Source organism: Salmo salar, chromosome ssa15 (assembly GCF_905237065.1).
Source record: "Salmo salar chromosome ssa15, Ssal_v3.1, whole genome shotgun sequence".
Taxonomy (NCBI): Eukaryota; Metazoa; Chordata; class Actinopteri; order Salmoniformes; family Salmonidae; genus Salmo; species Salmo salar.
In genome coordinates, this window is record NC_059456.1 from 36,756,407 (window position 1) to 36,774,839 (window position 18,433).

Here is an 18,433-nt window from a genome sequence, read left to right on the forward strand (position 1 = left end):
TCACCATCAAACAACCAATCACAGTTAATCAATCAACCTGCTGGGAGGAGTCTGGCTCATCTCTTTTCATCTGTGAGCGCCCAGGAGAAAAGGACATGTTAGTTTGATACCTGCACTGCCCAGAGCTCCGTGTATATACACTGTATTACAAATAATCTTGAAAGGTGCAGTATGATGGTAAAAATGCCCACTGCCTTCACAGACCTCAGTGCCTTCAGTAGGTGTGGCCGCCGCCCCTTCGCTAGGCTCCTCCTCTACCTGCGTGGTTTTTGTAGTGGGAATGTTTTTTTTGTCAAGGAAAAGGAAAAGTGAAATGGATGATGAGAAAGCCTGATTCCCAGCAGCACCACCTAACGGTGCCATGCCATGTGACAGAGGGAGGAGCGCCCAGGCTCTGCCCACATGAGAGTGAGACATGAGATGGGGGCGATGCACATGCTGGCCTCGGGATACTGGTCATTTTTCTGTGTAGAGCTGATTCAACTGTTTTGCATCATCTGTCATTACCTACTTTATGTTTCTTATTGTTGCCTAAATGTCAGAAACTCTGGTGTACTAAATGTCAGAAACTCTGGTGTACTAAATGTCAGAAACTCTGGTGTACTAAATGTCAGAAACTCTGGTGTACTAAATGGCGACTAATAACACTGAACGGGACAGGGGGTGCAACAGGCAATGACGTCCTTATAGGGCAAAACTAACTTGAAAAAAGAGCTATATATACACACTGTTAATCTACCTGTTTATGACTAAGGCATTTACAGCCAAACAGATGGGGACACAGGATTAAGAAATATCATTATGGACTAAAAAGGTTTAAATTATTTTTATGACAGAGCAGCCAATACTGGTACAATAAGTGTGATTAGTTCTTAAGAACTCATTTAAGATCTCTAAAGCATAGCGAAAGATTTAAATTCTATTTAGTCATTTTATACAGAAAATCAAGGGTTTTAAGAAAGGAAAAGGGAGAGTGAAACGTAACGGGGATGGAGGGAGTGCAGAACAAACACGTGCTGGCTAAGGTGAGGGGTGGGAGGAGCTGACAGAAGCAGGGGGGTGGTGAGATGGTGACATTTAGGCAGCGGGGTCACACAGCTCTTCCTGCAGCAGGGAAGTGTGTGTATCTGAGCAGGGTGTGGCCACAGAGGCATGAGCGGGGACAGGTGCCTTATGCTCCAGGTAGCAGAGCGACAGGGCCAGGGCCAGGGGCAGGAGGAAGGCCAGAGCCAGGGACTGGGAGGCAGACAGCAGCAAAGCCAAGATGAACATGAATGAGGGCACCAGGGAGGGGGAGGAGAGGGGCAGGTAGCGCTGCAGCCCTGAGGGGATCAAGCAGGCAGCACAGTCCTGGGGCAGGCTGGGAAAGCAGAGGTAGCCATCCTCGTCCAGCAGAGAGAAGGGCAGGAGGCCCAGGCCCATCAACATCCCCAGCAGGGAGAAACCCAGACTGGACTGAGCCGCATCCTTGGCCTGGACAGGTAACCCTTCCTGGGGCTCTGAGTTACAGGCCAGGGGGGAGGGTGGAGGAAAGGCCTCTAGAGGCTGGTGATGGTAGTGCCCTGTTGCAGCCAAACTGTCTGCATGCTGCTGGGGGGTAAAATCAGGATCCCAAATACCCGGGTAGTCCCCGTCCCCATCTAGCTGGACCCAGGACAGGGGGTCGTCCTCCGAGATGTCAGACAGAACGTCTAGCTCAGAGATGGTGTCCAGGATGGGAGGGAGGGATGAGTTGGAGGAGGATAAGGACAGGGGGAACATGAAGATTGACTGATTAACCCGTTGTTTCCCCCATACAGAGAAAGAGAGAGAAGGCCACATGTAGACACCATGCGGGGAAGGAAGCGGTGAGGAGGAAAAACACAAGCAATAATCACAACCAAGAGAAGAAGAAACAAATGTGTGTGAAAAATGATAAAACGGTACGAGGAAAGTGTGCGCAGGAAAAGAGGGGAGAAAGAAACACCATTAGTGAGACGTGTCAGGTCAGGGGTGCAGCAGAGTAACACGGGTGCAGACAAGAGGTCACGTAGTGGGGGCAGTGAGAGGTCAGGGGTCAAAGGTCAGGGGGTGGTCCAGGAGGAGCTGGGGGAGGAGGGTCAAGCTCATTCTACAACAACAGGATCAGAACTGAGAACACTAGTGGACAGATGCAGAGAGAAGTCAGAGTAGATGACAGGAAGGGGAAGAATCTAAAGCAACCCAAAAACAGGAAGGTCTTTGTGATTGAGTTAGAGATACAGCACAGTTATACTCCGGTTGTTCTCATTCAATTTGAATTCAAAACTATTACTTTTAAGCCCTGTCCCCTTAATTTTTACTTCTAGGTAAACCCCCTAGAGAACCAGAAATCTTCCCTGACCATGGCAGGACAACATCCGCCGAGCAAGTTCAGACAGTTCAGAATGTCATCCTATATCTCTGGCTAATTCAGAATGTCATCCTATATCTCTTTCTAATTCAACTCCACAGTGCTACAGTAGGGGGGGGGTGACAAAACCAAGATTAAGTCAATAAATCTAACAAACAGAACAAGAAGCTAGTTATACTAAGCTAGACAGTAGACAATGAATTGAGTTTCTTTGAGACAAAATCATTAGGCATTAGTCAGACAGACTATTAATTTCCAGTTCAACAACAGGATGTCTGATGTTTGGTTCTTCCTTGAAAGACAAGAGATTGAGTTAAATCATCCCGTTCCCTCCTCTCTCACCTTGGAGGAGTCAGAGGAGAGTTCCAAGCCAGGCTCCCTGCCGTTCCCCACAGGGGTGGGGGCCGAGTCCTGGGCCTCGATCACGTTGATCACTGGAGCTGAAGGGGCACAGACAAGACGACACATATCCAAGCTTTATATAACATTCATATTCTCCATTCATTTATGCACAATTCAGCACATCATGCCAATGTCAACGCCTGGCCAGCAGAGGGCGCTCTAACCCCAGAGCACAGTTTAATCTGGACCATATGAAAAAAATACAAATAAAATGTAACCGCCTATTGTGGATGAGATAAGACCATAATTGCATGGATTCATAGTACATACCAGACATGGCTATTTGTTTTGGTATAGCAAATGCCTATGTCCAATAGCTATTCAGATGGAAAGAGGTTAGAGAAATTACACAGGATCAGTTCTTTGGCTAAATGCTCGGTCTATGTGAAACTACAGTAATGATTGACATGTCATGCTAGCCGTAGTGTACAGTAGTGTATTTAGCAGTGCCAACACACACAGCGGTGTGGTGTAGTCATGGATTCTTGAGGTTTAGTAGTAAGGGTTTGATATGGAACCTGATATCATTAGTAACTGACCATGCCACCCACAGCACTGCCGCCACTCCCTGTATTGTTGTGCCATGTGTTGGGAGGGGAGGGAGGGATTTATCCAGAGACCAGGACCAAATTCTCCTCAGCTAGCCCCGTCTCAGAGTCCCAGTCTCACACCTGCTGTGACTGTATCTGAAGCTCTAGGGGGCCTAGTCAGGGGCCAGAGCAGAGAGAGCGAAGTCTCCACGGCTGGCCAGACGGAAAACAAAATGGTTCCCTCCCGCCCTCTTCTTATTTATCCCTCTACTACAGAGGAAGGCGAGGGAATTAATAGTACACTGCATTGGGCTGATGAATGATCAAGAGGCTCAGAGAGGCCCTACATACAGGAGGGGAAAGAAGGAGTGAGGAAGCAAAGAAAAGGGATTCCAGAGCAGGCCAGGTTAGCCCACAGCTGGATTGAGTCGAGTAACCCTTTAATAATGAATGGCCCGGCCATAGTACACATGGGGTATTTGGGACTTTTGATTGAGTTATCCTAGATTTACAAGCTAGACAGAGGGGGAAGAAAGGTGAAAGCCCTCATCTTGCTAAATGTTATTGTAGGCCATTCATGGCAACGTAAAGTATCGTGATCAGCATTCCTTATGTGACTCATGTTCATCTAGGATTCTCCTCCTAGATTTGTGCTGCTGAAGTTGGAAGCAAAAAACTGAACAGTCAATATAACACACTAATCTTTGTCAGAGGCACTGTACATTTTCAAGCTTCGCCATTTAATTACTATTTCACTTTCAGCTACACCATCACCTGCATTTATCTGCATAGCAGCCGGGCCATTCCAGTATTACTGTAATTTAGTCTAATTCCCCATGTCACGCAAAGACACTAGGTTTTGCTCAGAGCAATTTCTAGAATGCTTTTATGGTGGAAAATAGGCTTACAAATTCACATGGGCCTTGGCCTGAGAACATCCTTCATGCTTGTTAACGTTTTAGTGGCACTGTTTCTTTCCCATGTTAAATGTACAATGTAATGTATACAGCCCGGGTCTAGCCATAGAAACACATTGAAATCCCCTGGTCAAGAAGAATGAGTCAAGTTTCACCCACAGTCCTTCCCAAAGTTCCAACAAAGGGAAACAGATGTTGGAGCCATTTCCTGTATATAGCCAATAGCAATGACAGTGAAGGAATATGTCATGCCTACAGCTAAACACTGGCTGACGTTGTACAGGACACTGCAAAATGGTTCTTCCAAAAACACTTGGAAGAGAGAAATAGCCTCATGGTAGGCTATAGGAATGTTCATCCCCAGTCATTGTAACATGTTTGACTAAATGCAAGACCAGCATAGTTCAGCTCACCAGACAGTTTGAGCTGACTAAAACTAGGAGGATAGTGGTTTGTTCCCTCTAAACTTTAATGGTTGGCGGGGGAACAGAATGCATGCTGAGGCATGTTGATGAGCGTTGTTCCGAGTGACATCTGAACGGGGCCGTTTCTGTACATCTCACGGTAATGGTTTTCCTCTGATCCTGCGGGTCCTTTGTTACTTTCTCTACTTCTCTCGCTTGCTGTTTTCTGAGTGTTTCTTCAGCAGTTTATCTAAATGTCTCTTTGATGGCAAGGCTGAGGTAGCCTGTGGTTCTGTGACGGCCCCCCTATGTTGTCTGCACTAAGCTGACTGAATGAGAACCCTCTCATGATCACAAAGAGACCTGCTGCTAGTGTAGGCCAGGATCAGAGGCTATGCTCCACTGAGTAACACTCATCTCCTCGCCTGCAGAGACAGCTAACTGACTCATACTGTACTCATTACCAGAATACCAGCGCTGCCCATAGTCCAAGGTAGTGGGTGTAACTGTGTAGGTTCAGTCCCTCTCTTCGCCCCAACCTGGGCTCGAACCAGGGACCCTTGCACACATCAACAACTGACACCCACGAAGCATCGTTACCCATCGCGCCACAAAAGCCACGGCCCTTGCGATGCAAGGGGAAACCCTACTTCGTCTCAGAGTGAGTGACGTCACTGATTGAAATGCTATTAGTGCGCACCACCGCTAACTAACTAGCCATTTCACATCGGTTACATGGGCACTGGGCATAACAACACATCAACCCAAATCCCAACTGTATGTGTGTTGTCTAGTGCCACTGCCTACCTCCATCCAGGCTTCGTGAGATGCGCTTGCTGGAGGTGCGCTCAAAGTAGGGTGCCGGCCTGTCGATGAGGGTGCTGGCCTGTCGTGTTTGGGCCTGGGTCCGCCCACTGTAGCGGAACTTGGAGCCCAGTGTGAGGAACTTGGCTTTAGCGGGCGCTTCTGGAGTCATCAACCTGGAGCGAGAATAGGACCAAAATAAGATTAAACTATTCTGAAAACAAACAAATACTGTATCATATACAGTATTTGGTGCAGTGTGTAAACTCCATGTGGATATGTTATTTCAGTTTACTGGATGACAGTGAGGCTATATAGATAAAGAGTACTATATTGAGTACTATATTTTTTTAATCATAAAAAAATAAAAATGTCCTGCCTGTGACCTAGGCTAACCACTGAGACGGAAGTGATAATCCTAGCTATCTCTGTGTGTAAATAGAGAGATTATGGATGAGTCATGAAGACCTAGGTAAAATGGATCCGTTCAATATTCTCATTGTTTGTCAGCGACCGTAAGTGAACATGAGTTGTAAACCCTGTCAAACTCTGGGCGGCGAACAGCAAGTGGTCTCCTATTCTCCTTCGCTGGCTCTGCGTAACAGCTGTGTTTGGGGCTAGATATTCAAAATCATCCCTGCCCCTATCCTTAATCTCCCATGGAAACAGGGCATTCCTGTCCACCCAGCTCCCCCCCATTTGCTTTGCAGGGCCCCTCACTCAGAGATCACACACACACACACATGTATGTGCCCAGCCTGAGGGAGCGGCAGGCTGGGGGGGGGTCCAGATGTCTCTGGCATCTTTCTAGTGGTGTCAAGTTAAGCCATACTGGGGTCCTCTCCAAGGCTCTGCTCTCTGCTGTTATACAGGCAGACTAGGAAGAGCTCTGTTCTGTTGTTTAACCCAGGGGCATGCAGGCCAAGGCTGATTTCAACCCCATTTAAACACACTGGCCCTAGGTGTGCTGCTGGGATGTCAGGGTGTCTGGATCCCATTATGATCTCAGCATCCAAGCATGACTTCTCCATCCCAGGGACGGCCTGGGTCTGTCATGACATCATGCCCTCACAACACAGTCCAAGAAAATCCGCTCTTTGGACCAAATTGCTAATAAGCGGGACAATTTAAAAGCCCTCATTGGTATTGATATCAGTGTACAAGACCATTAAAGTGGATGGCGGTGTTTGAAATTCAAATTTGACAGATTAAGGACAGTCATTACTAGGAGTTGCTTTAGCACACAGAGGATCTGAATGAGAGGAGAAAGAGGGGCGCTACAGGGCTTTGGGATATTACTGGTTGGGTTGAAGGCAGTGAGTGATTTTTCTTTGTGTTTGTTGAGGCTGTGGCTCCCCTCCTCGTTGTCCGTGCCAAGAATAACAGAACTCGATTAAACAGCCGAGGATCTCCATGCTGTATCTGGTTTCAATTTGGCGTGTGCCGACAATCCTCTTACGAACGGTCAAATAATGCGAGGCGCAGCAGGTGGGAATTATTAAGTGATGGAACACACTTCCGCATTGTCTCCATACTGCTGTACCGTTTGTTGCTACTTGGCTACCTGCCAAACGTTTTTTGCTTTTTACTTTTAAGTATTTCATCAAACTCTGTACTTAACAAGTTTACCAAGGTCTTAGTTTTGCACTCACACAACTTTTTTTATTAAACTTTTTCACCCCGGATGCTTTATCTGGACATAGATCTGCAGGACCTCCTCCGGGCAACAAAAAAAACTAAGTAACATAATTCCTTGTCATTGCAGTCGCTGTACTCTTAATATACAGGATTACTATCACCTTATGGTGAGGATTGCAGAGTTGCAAGCCGGGCTTGGGACGCTAATCGTTAGGCAAGGGCAATTTAAGTGTAGGACAGGATGATGCTGCATCTGTGCCACCAATAAATACAGGTAGTGTTAATCCCCCTGCAGTCCCCACAGCTTCTGGAAATAAATATTGTCGGCACGCTGAAATCGGTGTCGATCATTCAGCCGATAGAAACTTTCAACTGGTTTTCGCCACAAAGCAATGAGTCGGAGTCAAAGGCCGAGGCTTCTCAGCTCTCTCCTCCTCCCGTTACGGGGTCTGAGCTGCCGAAGCCTCCCACCATTAGCTCTGACAAATTGAAAACCCTAGTTATTGGCGACTCCATTACCCACAATATTAGACTTGAAAAGAATCATCCAGCAATCATACATTGTTTACCAGGGGGCAGGGCTACCGACGTCAAGGCTAATCTGAAGATGGTGCTGGCTGAGGCAAAAACTAGGGACACTTGCTTCCTTAATGATACAGCCCTGCAGAGTGGAAGCTAAAGAGAGAGTTTAAGCGCATGACAATGGCCATGGCTTTAAGCCTCGGACAGAGAAGCTGCCTGAACAAATAAGTGCATAGGGTTGGGGACCATTTAACACTCTCCACTGACATGGGCTTGGACTAACTGTGTTAGCTTCTACACATATTTCACAGTCAACAGGTTAGAAAGGGCCTATAGATAAAGTTGCAAGGTAGAACAGAACACTTTAATGAAAGGTGCAATCATTCAAAAACATCAGACTTCAGAGGACCTAACAAGTCTGATGCAGTGAGTTTGAGGTTAAACCTATGTTGGTGTCGTTGACATGGGAGCTGAGAGTGTGATTGTTACCTGAAGAAGGTGTGATTCTCCACGCAGACCTTCCAGACCCTCTTGGCAGAGCGGTGGTTGGGCAGCTTGAAGCCCACGGTGCTCTCAAACTGCTCCGTCTGGAAGACAGAGTATATAGATGAGTTCCCCCGAGTACTAGAAGTAGCCAAGTTAGAAAACATATGCTCCACAAAAAACGAGGTATGGACCAACCCCCCCCCTTCTACAAAACTAGTTTGAATTGGGCCTTGAGAAAGAAATACCTAAATGTCAGCATTTCCATCTCCACAATCAAACCATGTCCTAACATTGTCAGTATTTGGCTCAATGACGAAGTCTCTTTCCTACAGCTGATCTCTGGAGTGGGTTTTGGAAAGGACAAGAGTAAAATGTGGAAATGTCTTGTTTTTCCTCTGAGGCCGGTGCAGTTCTGTACCTCTCCCGGCCTGATTTTGATATAGAAGTTGCTACGTTTGTAGGAGATCTTGAGGATTTTTGGCCAGGCAAAGCGGTTTATCCGGAGTCGGTCTTTGTAGATCAGCAGGCCATTGGCACACACTCCCAACATGATGTCCACTCCCTCAGAGTCCTTCAGACACAAAGACAACAGCCAAAGCAACAGTTCAGCAAAGTATAATGAACATAGTCACGTTTGCAGCAGTACAGACAACATGGATAGAGACAACGTTCTCAGATTTCAGTCCAGAAGATTTATAATATTGCCAAGGCTCACAATGGAATAAGATTACATATTACATACAATTGAATAAGGCTGGATATTCAATCATCCCACCATAACCACTCATCCCACTCAATGGTAATGTTGTTATCGAACTTGCATGACGCCATAAAGGGTCTTTTAAGTCCGGGACATATGGATAGTTTGATACTGAGTGGCTATTGATTTGTGTATTCAACTGTAAAACGAGGAGGAAAATCCATTGCCGCTGATGGGCATGGCAACTATTAGACACCAATGCATGGTTTTTAACCACCCCCTCTCACTCCACATGGCCATGACATGCTTCTCCACACAACCCTTGTACGTGGCTGTCTACCTACCAAAAGAGAGAGAGGACATAAGGGCCTGACATGCACTTTTCTCACTGATTTATGACGGTTGGGATCTGCACTAAGAGGTCACTGATCTGTCACTGATCTGTCACTGATCTCTCTCTCTCTCTCTCTCTCTCGGTCGGTCCCCCTCGCTCGCGGTCCCCCTCGCTCGCCATACCCCTCTGTGCTCTAGACCAACAGAACATTTCTGGGAGTATTTTCAACCAATGTTCAGTCCACCGGGAGAGAGAAGGGTTCATTCCACAGGGCTGTTCCCATGCAGACGGCCCAGTGAAAAGAGCTCCGGCTCCACCACATGTATTTGTACAGCTGATGCACTTCTGCTTTGGCTTTGTGTTTTCTGCCTGCCTCTTTCTTCCCCTCACTGCACACTACATCAAAGGAGCCTCCCTGAGTCCTGTGTGCTCTCACAGGCGTTTCAACAGACTTCCATACACAAAGAATGGAGCATAGGAGAACAGTTCCTTGACAAATTACTAAGTTTGGATAGTGACCAGTAGGCTATGCCTCCTTGTTAAGAACTTACAGTTCAATCATATTTTTTACGGCTATGAGGTTGACATTTTCTCATCGCAGGGCATTTTATAAATATCAAAAATGTATTTCCAAAAAAATGTATACAGGAGTGATTTCTTAAACATAATTTCTGGTTGGATTGGACATTTCAAAACCCAGTGCCTGGGGCCGTGTGTCAGTCACCTTGGCATGGTGGAGATCGACACCGTACATCGACAACTTCTTGGCATTTTCTAAGAACTGGGTATCTGCTTGAGCAGGAGTCATCCCCCTAGAATGGTAGACAAAACAAAGAACAATCCAAAACAAACAGAGGTGAAAAGTTCAAGTCAATGATAAATCAATAGATAAATGGCAGGTGCTGAAAACAAGGAATTCAAAATATGATAATCACAGGGTTTAGTACAGGACAGGGGTCATTTTCAATCTAATTTCTACACAGGTGTCTTTCCCCAGTCCCCAAAGCCGGGTGGTTTTAAAGAGGCCCCTTCAGTGAGGACTTCAATGTCAGAAGACGAGATGATTGTGGACTACAGGAAACAGCAGAGGAAGCACCCCCCCATCCACATCAACGGGACAGTAGTGGAGAAGTTGTAAAGTTTTAAGTTCCTCGGTGTACACGTCACAGACAAACTGAAATGGTCCACCCACACAGACAGCGTGGTGAAGAAATTTGTCTTGTCACCAAAAACCCACAAACTTTTACAGATGCACAATCGAGAGCATCCTGTCAGGCTGTATCACCGCCTGGTACGGCAATTGCACCGCCCTCAACCGCTAGGCTCTCCAGAGGGTAGTGAGGTCTGCACAACGCATCACCGGGGGCAAACTACCTGCCAAACTACCTGCCAGGAAGACCAAAAAGATCATCAAGGACAACAACCACCCAAGCCACTGCCTGTTCACTCCGCTATCATCCAGAAGGCGAGGTCAGTACAGGTGCATCAAAGCTGGGACCGAGAGACTGAAAAACAGCTTCTATCTCAAGGCCATCAGACATCACTAACACAGAGAGGCTGCTACCAACATACTGACCCAAATCGCTGGCCACGTAAATAAATTGACTTAATAAAGGTATCACTAGTCACCTTAAATAACGGCAGTTTAATAATGTTTACAAATCTTACATTACTCTATACCATCTTTCCTATGCCGCACGCCATCGCTCATCCATATATTTATATGGACATATACACACAAATGTAAAGTGATGAATAGAATAAGGTAGTTGTTGTGAATTTGGTAGATTACTTGTTAGATATTACTTCATAGTCGGAACTAGAAGCACAAGCGTTAACACCTGCTAACCATGTGTATGTGACCAATAAAATGCGATTTGAGTGTCACTTCCTCTTGCTTGCTTTAAAGGGATAGTTCTCTGACCTATCCCTTTAACACCACACGGCCCTGACCTGTGAGTTTTGTGGAGCTCCACCACCTTCTCCTCCATCTCCTTAGTCTGTGAGGGGGCAAACTGGAAGTCGCTGATGTAGTCGAGGCGTTGCTCATCGGGGTCGTGGTCTCCCAGCTCGGCCTGCAGGGAGTAGGAACCCAGCAGAGAGTGGGTGACGAAGGAGCAGGGCAGACGCCCCGAAGCTATGTCCTGCCGGAGCTGAAGGCACAGGAGATATCTATAGGGAGATGGAGAGATGGGAGGAGGGGAAGAAAGAGTGAGAAAGAGAGGCGAGCGAGATGGAATCAAAGGGCATGAAGTAGATTTTGTACACTTGGTCTGTATGTTTATCATGACACTAACCCACTACTTCAGATCTGACATTCAGTAAGTGAAAGGGGTGTGTGTGAGGGCGGTTTCCTGTGCCTTATAGTACACCAGCAGCCTGCAGACTCACAACAGCAGAAATAGCGTGTGTGGTAACGGCACACAAAGAAAAAAAAGAGGTAGGTGTGTGAGATGATTGCCTGTGACCTTGAATCTGGGGCTGTGCTGAAACTAAACTCTGGAGGGTGAAGACAGCTCCACTGCATTCGATATTGCTGTAACCTTTGACGGGTGCCGATCAAAGAGGGCATTCTACGTTAGATTAGGGAGTGACCAGAGTGATCCTGCTGAGGGCTCAGAGCCGAGTGTGATGAGACACTGGGGGAACTCACGGACATCTCCCCTCCGTGCTGTGCTCTTCTGACCTTATCGACCAGCGGTCTACTGCATGTTGCTGCTGCAGTGTGCAACTACTGCGCAGCACAGTAGTACACCTCCCTTTACTGGATTAGAGGGTTATATATTCACAGTTGTACAGTGAATAACAGTGCTTGCTTATGTGTTAGTTGTGTGCATGCTGGCAGAAAATCAGTAACATGTACTGTACATACCGTAACAACTATTTACATTTCCTGAGTACAAAATACTGTGGAAAGATGTCAAAATAGTGTGAATGCAACGTTTTAACAGACTGCAGGTTTTGACTGCTCCGGGCCACCTGCGTGGCATACATTAAAGGTCGACCGATTAATCGGAATGGCCGATTAATTAGGGCCAATTTCAAGTTTTCATAACAATCGGTAACCGGTATTTTTGGCCACCAAAAATAAGACCTTTATTTAACTAGGCAAGTCAGTTAAGAACACATTCTTATTTTCAATGACGGCCTAGGAACGGTGGGTTAACTCCCTTGTTCAGGGGCAGAACGACAGATTTTTACCTTGTCAGCTTGGGGATGCAACCTTATGGTTAACTAGTCCAACGCTCTAACCACCTGCTTTACGTTGCACTCCACGAGAAGCCTGCCTGTTACGCGAATGCAGTAAGAAGCCAAAGTAAGTTGCTAGCTAGCATTAATCTTATAAAAAACAATCAATCAATCATAATCACTAGTTAACTACACATGGTTGATGATATTACTAGTTTATCTAGCCAGTCATGCGTTGCATATAATCGATGTGGTGCGCATTCGCGAAAAAGGACTGTCTTTGCTCCGACGTGTACCTAACCATAAACATCAATTTTTAAACCTGCATATTTAGTTAATATTGCCTGCTAACATGAATTTCTTTTAACTAGGGAAAATGTGTCACTTCTCTTGCAAACAGAGTCAGGGTATATGAAGCAGTTTGGGCCGCCTGGCTCGTTGCGAACTGTGAAGACTATTTCTTCCTAACAAAGACAGCCGACTTCGCCAAACGGGGGATGATTTAACAAAAGCGCATTTGCGAAAAAAAGCACAATCGTTGCACAACTGTACCTAACCATAAACATAAATGCCTTTCTTAAAATCAAAACATAGAAGTATTTATTTTTAAACCTGCATATTTAGCTAAAAGAAATCTAGGTTAGCAGGCAATATTAACCAGGTGAATTTGTGTCAGTTCTCTTGCGTTCCTTGCACGCAGAATCAGGGTATATGCAACAGTTTGGGCCGCCTGGCTCGTTGCGAACTAATTTGCCAGAATTTTACGTAATTATGACATAACATTGGAGGTTGTGCAATGTAACAGGAACATTTAGACTTATGGATGCCATCCGTTAGGTAAAATACGGAACGGTTCCGTATTTCACTGAAAGAATAAACGTGATGGTTTCCGGATTCGACCATATTAATGACCTAAGGCTCGTGTTTCTGTGTGTTATTATGTTATAATTAAGTCTATGATTTGATAGAGCCGTCTGAATGAGCGGCGGTAGGCACCAGCAGGCTCGTAAGCGTTCATTCAAAATAGCACTTTCGTGCATTTGCCAGCAGCCCTTCGCAATGCATTGCGCCGTTTATGACTTCAAGCCTATCAACTCCCAAGATAAGGCTGGTGTAACCGATGTGAAATGGCTAGCTAGTTAGCCGGGTGCGCGCTAATAGCGTTTCAAACGTCACTCGTTCTGAGACTTGGAGTAGTTGTTTCCCCTTGCTCTGCATGGGTAACGCTGCTTCGAGGGTGGCTGTTGTCGATGTGTTCCTGGTTCGAGCCCAGGTAGGAGCGAGGAGAGGGACGGAAGCTATACTGTTACACTGGCAATACTAAAGTGCCTATAAGAACATCCAATAGTCAAAGGTATATGAAATACAAATCGTAGAGAGAGAAATAGTCCTATAATTCCTAGAACAACTACAACTTAAAACGTCTTACCTGGGAATATTGAAGACTCATAAAAGGAACCACCAGCTTTCATATGTTCTCATGTTCTGAGCAAGGCACTTAAACGTTAGCTTTTTTTACATGGCACATAATGCACTTTTACTTTCTTCTCCAACACTTTGTTTTTTCATTATTTAAACCAAATTGAAAATGTTTCATTATTTATTTGCGGCTAAATAGATTTTATTGATGTATTATATTAAGTTAAAATAAGTGTTCATTCAGTATTGTTGTAATTGTCATTATTTTATTTATAATAATCGGACGATTAAAATCGTTAATAGGCCTTTTTTCTCCTGGCCCTCCAATAATCGGTATCGGCGTTGAAAAATCATAATCGGTCAACCTCTAGCATACATACATTCTGTGTTTGCACAACTGGGCAGATCATTTCATTGCTACATGACTAACATAATAAAGCCAAACAATCAAATGCACAAACAAAAGGAGTGGCTGTTTGACCTTTGTTTCCTTATGAAACGGACAGTACAATACCTGGTAATATCCTCGGTCAGCTGGGATGGATCAGGAGGGTAGAACTTGACATTGAACGCTAACTGCCAGGAGGTATCTGTGGAGAGAGAACAGGACTCATCTGATTTAAAGACTAAAGGAAATACATTCTTCATTATCATAACACAACATATTATACATTCCTCTGAGGCGCCAGGACACATGTGTTCAAGCCTAGAAGAAAAGACTCCGGCTAAGCATTTGGGTGAGCGTTTGTACTGTATGTAGAGGAAGGCAATTATGCGTTTAGTGTCAAATAACCAACAAAGAAAACAAGCGATGGTGGAATCTTCCCGAGCCAGATGTGCTAAGAACACATCCTTGCTCGAACAGCTGTGCTCATCGACTGTCCGTAAGGAGTATGGGTGTGGTGGGGGAGAGAAATCAGAGACGGGGGGGAGAGGGGGCAAAGGAGATGGAAAGAGAACACACCGGGAAGGCGCAGCTGTAAGCAATTACACAACAGCTAAGACCCGCGAGGAGAGGCTTTGAAGTGGAAGTTTTATCAAGCCTGGAAAGACATGGGCCAGCCTGAGGAGAGTCGTTTTGATTTGGTCGTGCATAGAGACTAATCTAAAATGGCAGAGTAGAAACAAGGCCTTTAAAATTACACTCCTTTTCCATTTTGAGTATTCATCATTAGACACGCTGGGGGGATTTTATCAGTAAAATAGACATTTGGATTCAACCAGCTAGCAGAGAACATTTCAGAACCACACATTCAACAACTCCCACAAAGGGGTTATTGAAATCAACGTCAAATCTTCAACACTAAATCATGATATGGATTCACTTTTACATACCGTATATTCCGGACTATAAGGCGCAACTTTTTTCCCGCGCTTTGAACATTGCGGCTTAAACAATGACGCGGCTAATATATGGATTTTTCCCGCTTTCAAATTTTTTTTTCTCAAAAAAACACATTCTGTGACGAGCTCAGTTTTTTGGCGGCATGAAGCTTTCATTAGACCAATGAAATTGCCCAACGGGTTAAGGTCAAACAACTTTTTTGTTTACTGTTTAGATTAAATCGAGCGCTCTCAAACTTCCCATCATTCTGATTACGGTAGTCATTTTGTCACTCTCATCATGGCAAAGACACGGAGAAATGCATATGATGCAGCTTTCAAGTTGAAGGCGATTGATCTGGCTGTTGGAAAAGGAAATAGAGCTGCTGCACGGGAGCTTGGTCTTAATGAGTCGATGATAAGACGTTGGAAACAGCAGCGTGAGGAATTGACTCAGTGCAAAAAGACAACTAAAGCTTACTGCTATTTTTTAATTTTTTGTTACAAGCCGTGTTTCGTTAAAGCCTGTGTAAAGTTAATTTGTTTCAATGTACCGGTAGGCACCTGCGGCTTATAGACATGTGCGGCTTATTTATGTTCAAAATAATATATATTTTTTTAAATTCAGTGGGTGCGGCTTATATTCAGGTGCGCTTAATAGTCCGGAAATTACGGTAAGCAATCTACTTTCTAGTAGTAGCCTACTTTTTATAGAGACTACTAGTGTTGGGGTCAGATGGGGGCCAGATGGGCTTAAGAGCCCTTTGCAGGGCTCCATGTTATACTTTGTTGTCAGCGATAAGAGAGCCGCCATGTGAGATGAGACAGGATTAGCAGTGCTAATACACACTACCTACTCATCTCTGTGTGTGTGTCCAGTCACAGACCACTGGCTTGATGTGGCGATGCCTAGAGCCTCGTCAGCATTAGGGTAGGGCTGGCTGTCACCTAGCAACCGCTAGCTAAGAGAGAAAGAGAGTGAAATAATAAAAAGTGGTTTTCTGTGTCTGCTCATCAGTGGAGAGCGAGAGTAATGTCCTTTCTGTCTAGCTGCAGGCGAGTGAGTTTAATCTGGTCTGGACAGTATGCTGGAACAGAGTAATCATACAGGGATTCCATGGGGGCCATTTGTTTTGCTGCAAAACTGAATGGCTCCGCTTTTCCTTCTTCCCAGAACCCTAGGCCTCGTGAGAAGGAATATAGGGAAGAAGAGCCAGGCAAGGAAGGAATTCCATTGACTGTGCGGAGAAAATTACATTTGGGGAGGAATTCACTTCTCTTTTCAAGTCTGCACAACATCGAGAATTCATAGAAAATCATACAAAACAATGCTCTCTTTTTAAATCTACAAAACACAAGAAGGAAAACCATGCCAAATTCACACATGCTTAGTGCAGGCATGAGATACAGGATATGTTATTAAAGAGGAATTCCAAAAATGACCCCACAAACTAAACTGCCACTGTTCCTCTCCTGTTACAACTGTGGTCATATTGTAGCCATTGTCCTATGGCCAGACCGAGCGGAGAGGTCAGTGACCGTTTGAGGAAGCAAGGAGCAGTTTAAAAGACTGATGCACTTAAAATGTGAGGATCTGTCCAAGAACATGGTGTGTGTGTGTGAGCAGTAGAAAAACTGTGCAGAACAGTATCTTCAACGGTCTGATTAGGTGTAGTTTTTCAGGTGTGAATGGACAAAAACCGAGAGTAAAAAACTAGCACAGAAACAGCTTTGGAAATCAGGGTAATTTTCTAAGTGAGCATTCATGGGCAGACTCGTACAAAGTAAGCGTTTTTATAAAGATGACCTTCGAAGTCAGCTGTGGTGGTGTGACATGGGCACAAGGGATTTCAGTCTCCCCCTCATCTCTGGCCTGTTTTGCGATTTTCAATTATCCTTGAAACGTTCCAGTCTGAGTCACAGGCTGAAGATAAATGGGTCTGAGCTGAGGCCTCAATTCATGTGATAGGCTAGCCTCCATTCCCCAGTCACACACACCATAGAGTGCTATTACAGGGCACACAGGCACAGCAGCTTGCATGAAATGGAATTGGGAGGGGAGTGCCATATCATAGAATCATATCCACAAGCAGCAATACCCCCAGGGGAACGCGCAATGCCGTTCGGGGGCACGCCAAATAAAAATGTGATTCATTAAAAAAAGATATAGACTACTGTTCAAAGTTTGGGGTCACTTAGAAATGTCCTGGTTTTTGAAAGAAAAGCACATTTTTTGTCCATTAAAATAACATCAAATGTATCAGAAATACAGTGTAGACATTGTTAATGTTGTAAATAGCTATTGTAGCTGGAAATGGCAGATTTTTTATGGAGTATCTACATAGGCGTACAGAGGCCCATTATCAGCAACCATCACTCCTGTGTTCCAATGGCATGTTGTGTTAGCTAATCCAAGTTTATCATTTTATAGGCTAATTGATCATTAGAAAACCCTTTCGCAATTATGTTAGCACAGCTGAAAACTGCTGTTCTGATTAAAGAAGCAATAAAACGGGCCTTCTTTAGACTAGTTGAGTATCTGGAGCATCAGCATTTGACCTGGCTAGATCATGACAAATGTCCAGACAGAGGTTTGAGTTCACGAATTCCCCGTTTATTAACACAACTCAAAAGAAGCTACTGTTTGGCCGAAGCCCACGCCAAACAAATCAAGGATCCCAGTATAAAACAACACTGACTACATCTTGTTAACCTCTATGGGCTAGGCGGGACGAATTCGTCCCACCTACGTAACAGCCACTTGAAGCCTGTGGCGCGATTTTCAAAACCTTAAAAATCCTATTACTTCAATTTCTCAAACATATGACTATTTTACAGCTATTTAAAGACAAGACTCTCGTTAATCTAACCACACTGTCCGATTTCAAAAAGGCTTTACAACGAAAGCAAAACATTAGATTATGTCAGCAGAGTACCAAGCCAGAAATAATCAGACACCCATTTTTCAAGCTAGCATATAATGTCACATAAACCCAGAAGACAGCTAAATGCAGTACTAACCTTTGATGATCTTCATCAGATGACAACCCTAGGACATTATGTTATACAATACATGCATGTTTTGTTCAATCAAGTTCATATTTATATCAAAAACCAGCTTTTTACATTAGCATGTGACGTTCAGAACTAGCATACCCCTCGCAAACTTCCGGAGGAATTCGCTAACATTTTACTAAATTACTCACGATAAACGTTCACAAAAAGCATAACAATTATTTTAAGAATTATAGATACAGACCTCCTCTATGCACTCGATATGTCCGATTTTAAAATAGCTTTTGGTGAAAGCACATTTTGCAATATTCTAAGTACATAGCCCAGGCATCACGGGCTAGCTATTTAGACACCCGGCAAGTTTAGCACTCACCATAAT

At 44.8% G+C, this 18,433-nt stretch overlaps 1 protein-coding gene across 15 annotated transcripts in view; it reads right to left on the reverse strand.

The window, feature by feature from the left end:
* The window catches only part of LOC106571359 (band 4.1-like protein 2), a 107,756-nt gene that overhangs the window by 12,897 nt on the left and 76,426 nt on the right, over positions 1-18,433 (reverse strand). For 8 of the 15 annotated variants that reach the window (XR_006759162.1, XM_045695670.1, XM_014144357.2 and 5 more), the window contains exons 6-14: positions 14,231-14,306; positions 11,062-11,280; positions 9,833-9,920; positions 8,493-8,645; positions 8,078-8,175; positions 5,432-5,604; positions 2,714-2,811; positions 205-258; positions 38-70 (exon numbers count right to left, since the gene is read on the reverse strand). Coding sequence is in view for 14 of the 15 variants with exons in the window: in XM_045695670.1 (XP_045551626.1) it covers positions 38-70; positions 205-258; positions 2,714-2,811; positions 5,432-5,604; positions 8,078-8,175; positions 8,493-8,645; positions 9,833-9,920; positions 11,062-11,280; positions 14,231-14,306 (992 nt within the window). In the remaining variant the exon portion in view is untranslated. The remainder of the gene's footprint in view (positions 1-37; positions 71-204; positions 259-2,713; positions 2,812-5,431; positions 5,605-8,077; positions 8,176-8,492; positions 8,646-9,832; positions 9,921-11,061; positions 11,281-14,230; positions 14,307-18,433) is intronic. The other 7 variants (XM_014144362.2, XM_014144361.2, XM_045695674.1 and 4 more) reach the window with 1 other exon arrangement.